Source organism: Orbicella faveolata, unplaced genomic scaffold (genome assembly GCF_042242905.1).
Source record: "Orbicella faveolata isolate gen_17 unplaced genomic scaffold, um_ofav_v1 contig_34, whole genome shotgun sequence".
Taxonomy (NCBI): domain Eukaryota; kingdom Metazoa; phylum Cnidaria; class Anthozoa; order Scleractinia; family Merulinidae; genus Orbicella; species Orbicella faveolata.
The window spans coordinates 19514370-19526389 of NW_028301563.1; the positions used below are offsets into that span (position 1 = coordinate 19514370).

The 12020-nt window shown below is 37.3% G+C and overlaps 2 protein-coding genes and 1 long non-coding RNA gene across 4 annotated transcripts in view; 2 read left to right on the top strand and 1 right to left on the bottom strand.

Moving 5' to 3' along the window:
• Positions 1 to 12020, top strand: part of LOC110068142 (hemicentin-2-like) — a 206275-nt gene that overhangs the window by 112349 nt on the left and 81906 nt on the right. The gene's annotated exons all lie outside the window — the stretch shown is intronic.
• LOC110066513 (uncharacterized) overlaps positions 1 to 12020 on the top strand; it is a 33319-nt gene that overhangs the window by 13030 nt on the left and 8269 nt on the right. For both annotated transcript variants that reach the window (XM_089271123.1, XM_089271121.1), the window contains one exon: positions 416 to 646. In XM_089271123.1, the coding sequence (XP_089127249.1) occupies positions 416 to 646 (231 nt within the window). The remainder of the gene's footprint in view (positions 1 to 415; positions 647 to 12020) is intronic.
• Positions 6709 to 7248, bottom strand: LOC149105181 (uncharacterized). Its single transcript, XR_016201360.1, has 2 exons — positions 7160 to 7248; positions 6709 to 7083 (listed from the first exon to the last, which is right to left on the bottom strand). It is a non-coding gene; the product is annotated as an uncharacterized LOC149105181 (long non-coding RNA).

A 12020-nucleotide genomic window follows, 5' to 3' on the forward strand; every position in this document is an offset into this window, starting at 1 on the left:
ATCGCGGAACACAGCATTTTTTTAAAGTCAGTCAGTAGTTTAAACTGCATGGTTTCCGATTACATGTACTCGAGAACATAACTCTTTGAATGTAACTCGCCTAATGTCTTCATTCATTCATTTTTATTTCAGTCATTCAGTCAAAGCGAGTTTTATTTATTTACTTATTTATTTATTTATTTATTTACTTATTTATTTATTTATTTACTTATTTATTTATTTATTTAATTTATTTATTTACTTATTTATTTATTTATTAATTTATTTATTTACTTATTTATTTATTTATTTATTTTTGTGGCTAGAAGTTGAAACAAGGTAAAATATATGCATAATCATATATACGTAAATGAGTTGCGCTGAGAATAAAACCGTGAGGACTGCAACTTACTATACCTACTTTCCTTGATTTTAGGGATGGAAATACAGTCAGATATTATCCAAAGCAATCACTTCTTCATCAGTCATCTCAGCCGATTTTTAGATCCTGTGCCTGGTTCACACATTTGGAAACTGTGTTACCGCGCCTCCTCTCACGGCTGGGCTGCAAGTACATTCCACAGTCGCTGTGATAGCAAGCCCCACACTGTTACTATAATTAGAAAAAAACATTACGTGTTTGGAGGATACACCGACATTGCCTGGGGTATGTATACAATATATAAAGTGTCTCATCTGTTTAATTGCTCTGCTAAGAAAATGGCAAAAAACGGAAAACTTGTTTCCCTTTCCTTCAACGTCTCTAAAGGTAATTGATTCAAAACCTGAGACTTGACGGTGTTTTGTCTTCAGCATATCTTTGTTATCCGTGGTTGATCGTGGCTTAAAAAAAAGTTTGCATAAAAAGACCTAACTCTATCGAGCAAAATGAGATCGTAGCCATCAGGAAAAAAAAAAAAAAAAAGAAAAAAAAGAAAAAAAAGAAAAAGAAACCCTTTAAAGGCGGTTAAGATTTTGTAACCCTACGTCATCTCGTTGGTTTAACGCGACTCTGTCTGGGAGTAGAAACTTCCAGTAAGTAGTCTGTGCGGCACAGGGCATATCTATCATTACTAATTTGAAGAGCGATAACACCACCTATGTTAACTTACTCTCCGTAAACAACGATAAAAAAAATATAGACCAGGAATAAGCATAGATCAGTTTAAACTCACAGGGAAACCCCAAGAGCATACTTTGGTCAGATATGATTGAGCAGTTCAGGTTTCCCCTTGTAACAGGTTAGAAACTTTATAGGAATTTACAGAACAGTGGCTATCCTATGTTAGGGCAATTCAATAAGCCATTTTCGATTTGTTAAAAAATCTAACTTGGCTCCCAGCCTTGGGCAATAAAACAAAAGAAATCACATCAAGGTTGGGGGAAAATAATAATTTATTTATTTTTTTTTTTTTTGGGGGGGGGGGGGGGCGTTTGTTTTATTTCCCTGAGCCTCGGAGCCATTTTGGAATTTTAACATCTGGTAAATGGTTTGTTGCCTTTACAAATAGATAGGAAAACTGTCGAAAGAAGAACGTGAACTAAACATTGGATCGGTTGCGAGTAGTTTCCGGATTAGACAGCGTGGTACAGAATTTTGTAACTTATTTCTTAGAAAAGTTGACGTTCAAGTTGTGTTATTACAATATGATAGACTCTTAATTTGTGGAATGAAATTAATTTGTCCAATTAGCCCGAAATTCAGCCTCCTCCTCTAGAATGCTCAACCCTAGAAGGAGGCGTAAATTCAGGCTAGGGTTCAAATCTACGGAAGACCAAACTGGCCATTATACGGGAGCATCGCTCAACACAAACCACAACGGTAGTTGTAAAATTTTCTGTCCTGGAAGCAAACCAGGACCACAGAAGAGCTTGCTCAGGGAGAAGCTAGCTTTTCCATTGCAACATTTAAGTCACGAAATGAAGAAACTTGACTAGACTAATTACCATCATGTAAAAAGCTATTTTCGTTTAGAATGCTACTGAATGCTGGACAGACAAAGCCAACTATGTACTGGTGCCAGGGATAGAACAGAGCTTTTGGTTAAAGTCATTAGATTTAGCTAAAGTGTTGTGCAGAAGGAAAGGAGTAGCGTCAACTCGTGAAGCGAAGTAGGGATGGGGTATATATCTATACATTGCTGTGGTGATGCTCACGTAATACTTACAACACCAAAATGAATATTGCGCCCCAGATCTTCAAGTGAGTGCACAAGATAGAGGTAGAAAGAGAAGACTGGATTCCTACTAAAAATACAACGTTCTATTACACAACTTCCCAATGATCAACAAATTTGACTAAACGTAAGCTCGACTATATTTAGACTCTAAGAAGAGTACACAAAACAGCTCAATAAACTGAAACGCCGGTTCCACCCGAGAGAAAATAAGCACATCGTGAAATGACCCTAATAACGGCTGCGAAAGAGGCCTAGATATTATAGTAGTAATTTTATGAATAACCGACCTTAGTTTTCAGTGTCATAGTTAGTATACAACATCCTCGTAACAGGGTGAACAAGTTTGCAAGTACATCTGAGGGCTTTAGAGAGCAGACATTATACATCGTGAATCTTACATTATAAATGGTCTGGAATAGTCAGAACGACGACATCAGAAACGCTAAAACAGGCTGTACCACCAATCTAAAGCCTAAGACCACAACCAATCAACTAATTAATTTTGCTGACGTGACATAAGTACCTTCGATTCCGCTACCTTCTGGCGGCTTCCTTGACATCTGCTTGGTTCATTTAACGTACTCTTTCAAGGTGGAAGAGGGAATTTATTCTTGTCCCTAGATCCAGCTGCGTGTTCTCGGTCAGTGTTGACCGAAAGTGCAACGCTCGTGACAAAATCAGAACAGAAAAAAGAAAATTATGGTTCACTAGTGGTTCCATAACGTTCAATAACAGTTTTTGAACGTACTTACAGAGAGAACTGACCACTGTGACTAATTCTGCCGGGGTAACCTTAAGGTGGTACGGTACCCTCAATATGGACCAAAAAGGTCATTTAAATATGGTGAAGAAAGATCAATTGTGTGCTATTGCACTCAAGGAGAGAAATTAAATTTCTAGAGTTTTGCTCAAAATGGTTGCTATGGAAATCAGCCACAGCGTTTTGAAGTAGTATTTTATAGTATTGACGCCAACACTTCTTGCTCTTTTACAAAATAAGAATTGACTGTCAAATAAGCATATCATGTAAGTTTCTGCTTTGTTCTGTGATATGAACCTAAGTTTTGACAGTTAACTCTTATTTTCAGTGTTTTTTACAGCTTTATTTGGAAATAACCTTATTTTTTACCACACCCAGTGGACAAATCATCTCATGTCACGTGACAGACCTTAAAATGTTACGATTTTTTGGTTTATATTATCACGACAATATTGGTCTTTGATGAGCCCAAGTTTCAGAAATTCTACTTAAAAAACCTTGCAAAGTAGAAATGTTGGCGCGAAGTCAGTCGGTACAAAAGTAAACTTTTGAGAAAAATGCATTTTAAGTTTCTTACACGAAGTATTAAGCATTTAACGAGCCACAAATAGTGGGAGGCGGGGGTGCAGATTGGATCTCGGGGGAGGGGGTGCAATGGTTGTTCTATTTTGTAAAAAGTTACCGCAGTTGTGGGAAATATTCCTTGTCATAAGAGAAATGAATGAGCCTGTGACGGCAATTTGAGGCAAAGCTTTTCACAAATAATTATACCAATCGAGTTGTGCATGTCTTAAAAGTTTTTTCTAAATAGTTTCGTTCAAATAAGTTAAAAATAATCTATATTTTTGGTCACGTTCTTATGGTAAACATTCGTTGCTATGGCCGTTGCCGCGTGAAAAAACTTATACCACTGTGTACTTTCCTTAAATTTCACACTCATCTGGAAGGAAATTCGGCAAGATCCTTTCAAAATGTTTTTGACAAGTCCTCAAGGGTCTTAAGTCTTGTATTTCCAGGAAATTGAATTTTTCATTAACATCGCCATATTTTAGGGTACCATACCCCCTTAAATTTCAATATCCCCAGGGAGAAGTCACGATTTCTTGATGTTAACGAGATGGATCTCCGCCTCTGCGTATGAAACCTTGGCCGAAAAATGACATTTTAATTAGAGCACCAAACATGGCTGTGTGACTTTGGGATTTTACGGTTTCAAAACTGTCGTGAGATTTACTTCTCTGTTATCTTTAAAGGAGCTGCGTCACGGTTAGCGCGTCTTGAAAAGTTAGGCCTTCATTTTTCAAGTCGGTCTTTTGTAATCCGTGTTATTCTTCTCCATCCTTAACCATCCTTGCCCCTTTATGGTTTATTATTATCTCCTGGGTGCTTTTAATTCTGTTCTAGTTAAGCATTATTGTCAAGTTTTGTTCAATTTATAGGTTATTTCGTGCGTGGCCAAAATAACTTCAAATAATTAAGCTCCTTTAAAGAATTTCTTAGAAGCGAAAATACCCTTTTTAGACGGGACATTACGATAGATCTCCTTGGGCATCGGAGCTTTACGACATTTTAATGTCATTGTCATTGAAATGTCATTGAAATTTCGACGGAATTTCATGAAAGGATGAAAACTTGTAAATTTAATGTTTTGCATTGCGTTTCCTCAGTACCATAAGCTACCATACATTACACCGTTTCGGAACAACTTTTCTCTACTTCGGTTTTGCTGTAAACCTTTGGCCAGCTGAAGTTGTTTTGCATCAGTCTTAGTAAAGTCTTCTTGCCTTTTTCCTCGAGCGTTTTCTTCCTACCTTTCGGCCTACTGGATCATGACGCTGTGAAGAACACACCGGCAACTGAATCCTTGCGAACATCTCACGAAGCAAAGCAAAAAGACAAAGAAACACTGTATTATAAAATTATGTTTATTTGAGTCACGATGCATTGTTAAATCCTTCAAAAGCACACGGCAGCCTAGGGCAACAATAAACAAGTTAAGAGGGCCTGCCTGTGAAAATCAGGCAAATTTTTAATTTCGCGGCAAGGGTCGCAAATTCGATTTCGCTCATATTCTTATGGAAGATAGGCTAGGGCATGACAAAAACTACTGGATAGTTTTTCTGGCAAAATATCCTTTTATTTCAAAGAAATATGCAAATTACCAAATTCCGTTAAAATCGTCATTTGACGCACCATTTTATTAAACAAGTTTGAGAGCCTCGCATGCAAAACCACATCATTTTTTCCGTCTTTAAAAGACTCAAATATATTTGTGCAATGTTTAAATGTGTACTGAGTTAATTTTAGGGAATGCTGCGTTGTCTTTTTGGGTGCAAAATAATTAAATTTCGAAGACATGTATTTCATTTACTTAAAAGTACTTCGTGAATACAATTAATTTTTACCATGTGCGAAACCTTCAAATGGATTGAGCGTCTGGTGGTTGAATCGCAAAAGGATGGTCTACAGATTCCTGTAAAAATTTCTTTGGGCAAATGATTGTGAGCGACGCGAGAGCTTTTCAAGGTACGTCAAAAATGCAAATATTTGACCATCCGTCGTCAAATTTCAATTTACGGGTTACACGTATATTTCAGCATGCGCCAAATGACTTGACCTACATTAAGCTGAAATAGACACAGAGCTGATAATTTCGTAATGTTCTAACCTTATTTGCTGTAAAAGGCAGGTCCAAAAGCCGATTTGACGTATTTCTAGCCGATCTCTCACCATTCGTCGCACAAAAAGCAGAAGTTTGCTCTTGTTTACACAACGTTAACGTCCGTTGTACATCGCCTACTGGCAACCTATTATTGGTTGAATACCATGAATCTCTGACCAGCTTTCGGCGCATATGATCACCACTGCATCTAAGTCAAAAACGTCTGAGTCATTTGTAGATAGGTCCTCGCTTTGCACTGCGCCAAAATATCACGTTTGATCGATTGCTGACCATTGCTGATAAGCGCGTCGGCGCAGCACAATCTTACAGCCGTTATATTTGTTCGTCACGCAATGCTGTCACGGCATATGCTGCACATTTTGATCTATTTTCTAAAGATCATTCTCAGGATAACTGAAGCAATTTATTCATTGTTTATCTGTTCATATATATAATAATATGTGTATATTTATATAATTGTCACGGTATTCTATAGTGAACGTGGCCTCGGTCCAAATTACGTTTGGTGTACGTTCTGATGTTTCAGACAACAGCTGATAAAGCTAGTGCCTGTGTTCACTACAATTTAAAAAAAAAATCGCCATAAACAAATTATAGATCAATGAAGCAAGAACTAGCTGAAATAAAAATCGGAAATAATTCGTGAGAAAAACAGTCTAAATTTAATTAGTAATTACGTGAGTAAACAAACCCCGGCCACGCCATTTTATTTGGCGTATTTTGTTTGCTTAGTGGCGAGGCATCGGTATGTTTGTAACAGAAAATAGAGGACTGTTGTCAATACAGTCCAAAATTATTGTCAGTAAAATGCTGTAAATAAAACCCCGATTGACCAGTTACCTCTATTAAGAGGCCCTGCGCCTAAGAAACGACCGATGATTTCCGGCTAAAAAATAAAATCGGCCGATTTTTATCTCCCAAGTAGAGGTTACCGAATACTATTTAAAAATGAATTTCTTTTGTTTCAGTTTCGCTTTAAACCAAAAATAGCGAGCCGCAAAGTTTTTCCGTCTGAAAGCAGCAAAATCAGGCCGAAAATAAGCCCCCGCAAATAACTGTTCAGAAATTACTATCGCAACGCAAAATAATGAGAAAACTACACAGTGTTGAAGAAAAAGGCCTTTTAATGCAATATCATTCGATAAACATCAAAAAACTGCCAAAGCGATTAACAAATAAAGTTTCAAATATTGCATACTAAATTAGATGGGGCGTTGGAGCTGATTTTAAAATAATTATTTCTCAAAAGTTCAACGCTTTTGAAAGCAATCACAGTGATGAATGAGACATTGGAGGGATACAAATCACGTTTCTGGAAAAACATTTTTCGGCCAAAGTATATTGACCTTGTACAAAGCATTCAAAGTTACCGTTTTTACCGTTATCCTGCTACTTCGGCGAAACACTTCTCTTTTGCCTATACGGCCGTGGATAGCGTGTTAAACACCACTTTAAACCTTGCTAGGCATTCAAAGACCGTCCTAAGTAGAAGGAGGTAGAATTAAAAGAGAAAGGAAGATGAAAAATACACAGAAAAAGAAAATAACTCGAAATTACCATCTGCTAACGAAAGTTGAATCTGGAAAATGTCGTCGCGTGACAGCGGCCATTGACGTCATTTGTATCAATAGCGGTGGAATCCAAACGAATGCCCAAATAGGAAAACAATTTTTCCCGGCCAGAAAACGTTTAGTGGAACAATGTTATGTTATTTTTCACAAATGATGGTCACTCAAAAAGAAAAACTTCCCCAACCGCCACACCGTTTTGGCCGCAGCGTGATCTGAGTTATGGGTCACGACTGAATCTCTAGCCGCTTACCGCCCAAAGGACATTGCAGACTCGTTTTCCCACGCTCTTGCGACCTTTACGTGACAAATGACGTCATTGGCCGCTGTCACGCGACGACATTTTCCAGATTCAACTTTCGTTAGCAGATGGTAATTTCGAGTTATTTTGTTTTTCTGCGTATTTTTCATCTTCCTTTCCCTTTCAATTCTGCATCCTTCTACTCAGGATAGTCTCTCAATGCCTAGCAAGGTTTAAAGTGGCGTTTACCACGCTATCCACGGCCGTATTGGCAAAAGAGAAGCGTTTCGCCGAAGTAGCAGGATAACGGTAAAAACGGTAACTTTGAATGCTTTGTACAAGGTCAATATACTTTGGCCGAAAAATGTTTTTCCAGAAACGTGATTTGTATCCCTCCAATGTCTCATTCATCACTGTGATTGCTTTCAAAAGCGTTGAACTTTTGAGAAATAATTATTTTAAAATCAGCTCCAACGCCCCATCTAATTTAGTATGCAATATTTGAAACTTTATTTGTTAATCGCTTTGGCAGTTTTTTGATGTTTATCGAATGATATTGCATTAAAAGGCCTTTTTCTTCAACACTGTGTAGTTTTCTCATTATTTTGCGTTGCGATAGTAATTTCTGAACAGTTATTTGCGGGGGCTTATTTTCGACCTGATTTTGCTGCTTTCAGACGGAAAAACTTTGCGGCTCGCTATTTTTGGTTTAAAGCGAAACTGAAACAAAAGAAATTCATTTTTAAATAGTATTCGGTAACCTCTACTTGGGAGATAAAAATCGGCCGATTTTATTTTTTAGCCGGAAATCATCGGTCGTTTCTTAGGTGCAGGGCCTCTTAAGCGTCTGCGGCCACCATTTGGTCGTTCCGATAAGGGTCTCTCTATTGTCTTTACCCCTATTAAGCTGCCACCCCAAATTTAAAAACTTTGTTTTGGAAAGGGCGACGGCGGATAAGAGTCTCAAATAGAACGTGACGAGTGATAATTCAAACACACCTCTATCATGGGTGTCTTGAATTGACACCATGTTCACCAAGAAATTTATAACCCGCTAGTGAAAAATATTCAAGGTACACCAACCTCTATTAAGCGGACAACACCTATTAAGCGGTCACCACCCATTTCCCCGATGGTAGCCCACTGTATTGTATGTAAAGTTAAACCAAAATAATTGCACAGCGCGAAAGAACCTAGGCACGAGTTTTAGCGTTACAGTATTACGCAGGGCATATAGGTAGCGGTGGTCGAGTAAAATATGACAGCTGGGGCAAGGTAAACTATTCATTCTTTTCATTTCTTAATTTAATCTCTTCCTACTCAACAAGATTGTGTGCTCCCAGTGGTTCCAAGCCTTACGGAGCCTTACGTATTAGGATAGAAATTGTCCTACCCCTGTCTCTTAAAATGGGATGACAGCATTGCGTGACAAAGAAACAAGGAACCGCTGCAAGCAAGGATTCAAGCAGCAATAGATCAAACCATGATCATCAAACGTAATATTTTGGTGTAGTGCAAAGCAAGCAACTATCTACAAATGACTCAGCCGTTTTTGACTCAGATGCAGTGGTGATCATATGTGTCCAAAGAGGGTCACAGATTCACGGTATTCGACCGTGACAGTTGGCGATGTACATCGGACATTAGGTAAACAAACCTGACAAACGCAAACTTCTGCTGTATGTGCAACGAATGGTGAGAAAAACACGTCAAATCGGCTTTGGACCTGCCTTTTACAGCAAATAAGGTTAGAACATTACGAAATTATCAGCTCTGTGTCTATTTCAGCTTAATGTAGGTCAAGTCATTTGGCGCATGCTAAAATATACGTGTAACCCGTAAATTGAAATTTGACGACGGATGGTCAAATATTTGCATTTTTGACGTACTTTGATAAGCTCTCGCGTCGCTCACAATCATTTGCCCAAAGAAATTTTTACAGGAATCTGTAGACCATCCTTTTGCGATTCAACCACCAGACGCTCAATCTATTTGAAGGTTTCGCACATGGTGAAAAATAATTATATTTACGAAGTACTTTTACGGAATTACGGAAGTACGGAATTTGGTAATTTGCATATTTTTTTTTTTTTTTGAGATAAAAGGATATTTTGCCAAAAAAAACTATCCAGTAGTTTTTGTCATGCCCTAGCCTATCTACCATAAAAAGATGAGGGAAATCGAATTTTCGACCCCTGCCGAGTTATTTTCCATATTTATGGACAGGGACTCTTAAACAAAAAAACGCATTGGTTACGGTCGAAAAGAAAAAAAAAACACGCATGACCTACTACTAAATGTACCAGCCTCTACCATCTGGAAGGCAGGCTTTATACAACAACCTCTCTTGTATTGAACTGAATACCATGTAATAAGTTAAATGTACTCATGTAGGCCCGCTATATGTTTTTATGATGATTAATTTATATGGAGTGGACGTTTGACATTTTTTTAACTTACGTAATACGCCAGTATGCTTCCTACTCCGTAAGCATCTGTCAGTGTTTATCTTTCTGTCCATTTTTTTTTTTTTTTTCAAACTCGCTTATAGCAAAATATTCTGAAATGTCCTACCCTACCTTCCATACACCTCACTGGCTTGCACATTCGCGTTACTTTCTAATATTGCGGTTAACAAACGTAACAACAGATTTTGAGGAGAATTAACAAAGTGAAAAAAAGAGGGAAAAAATGAGTTTAGTTTTCTTTGATTTCCAAAGCTGGTATAAAGTATATTTGTTGAAGTACCGCCTACTTTCAGAATACAAATTTCCTGCAGATATTAAGAACAAAGACGCGCAAAGATAGCTTGGTGAGCGGCTCCAATAAAAATGTTGCTGTTCCTTACGAATTCATGTACAGTATGTAAATTATATATATATATATATATATATATATATATATATATATATATATATATAAAATACATGGTTGAACGTAAATAATACGAGTTAACGCTAACAATTTAATGAAGCATAAACGGAACGTGATTCAGTTGCTTTCCCTTCTCAAGTCCTGTAGAAGCGCTCTACTCTTGAGAGATCACTAACAAATTAAACACAGCATGGCATAGTTTAATTCGTGTCGTCCTTTCAATAATCGTCCCCTTATAGTAAGCCCCTCAGCGCCCTTTTACTGACATTTTTGTTCATAAGCATTTATATACTAATGGGTGTCATTATACTAGTAAGCAAGCCCCTACATTCCACTATGAACGCCTTACAGTGCCATAATTTATATAAGAGAGTAAACTAAAGAGAGTTCGGTAACTTAAATAAACATACATTACTGCTACTACAATCTACTGCTTATTGTCAGTTAAATTCTGTCAAAAGTTGGCCCAAATTTATTCAAAATCTGAGACTTAACGGTGTTTCATCTCCAGTATATTTTTCTCATCCATGGTTGATCGGCTCTTAAAAGAGCTTGCACAAAAAATACCTAATTCTTTAAGGCAAAATGAGCTCGTAGCCGTACTAAAAAGAACTTTAAAGGCAGTTAATATTATGTAACCATATATCAACGCGTTTTTTTAACACCATTCTGTCTGAAAGTAGAAATTTATGAAGCCGATTCCAGTTAGTAGCCTGTAAGGCACAGGGTATATCTATTATTGCTAATTTAACGAGCCATAACACCACCTATGTTAACGTATTCTGTGTAAACAAAAATAACGGTATAGAGCAGGAATAAGCAGTAGATCTAGTATTTAGATCTGTTTACGTTCAGAGGGAAATCCCAAGAGCATACTTTGCTCAGATATGTTTAAGCAGTTCAGGATTCCCTTAGTAATATTAGGTTAGAAACTTTATCGCGATTTACAGATTAGCATCTACCCTATGTTAGGACAATTCAATAAGCCATGTCCGATATATTAAAATTCTTTGTAACTTGGCTCTGAGGTTTGTGGGGGAATTAAAAAAAAAAATCACATCGAGGTTGGGGATTAATAATTAAGAAATGTTAACCGTGGAACGTGCAGCTATAGAGTCATGGATGCACGCGGGAGTTAGCCAAGCACGAAGGAAGCGTAAGCGTAGCTTCTTGAGTGCTTAATAAACCTCCCAACTTCATCCATAACTCGATAGTTGCACGCTGCGCCCTTACCATTTCCTTTATAACATTGAGACTTTTAAAATCTTTCCTCGGACGGAAGTATCTATCAACGGCGCGAAAAAATCTCACAAAACGACAACTCAACATTTTTTCTTGGAATGCGGTGAGTCAGTTTACGGACCAATAAACAACTTTAAATAGCTTAGTTGACCTAACTGTCAAGCTAACAACAAACGAAAATTACTGTCGGTAAAAAGAACAATCTGGATTAACCAGACATTTCTTTAAAGGGAGAGTAGTGAAGAAAGCGAAAAAACATCCCCAGCTTTTGAGATGTTTAATTTGAGATGCTCTTCTTCGATAGCAGTCCTAGTAGGTTTATGGGCTACGTTTTTCTTTCCATTTCGTTTTACATTAATAAGTTTCGTGTCCACAGGTTAAAATTGAATATATGGATGGCTTTTAAAAATGGTCTCTGTAACTTTCGTTATTAAGTGAAAAAAAAAAAAAAAAAAAAAAAAAAGCCTTAACAGAACATAAAACTGAGGCTTAA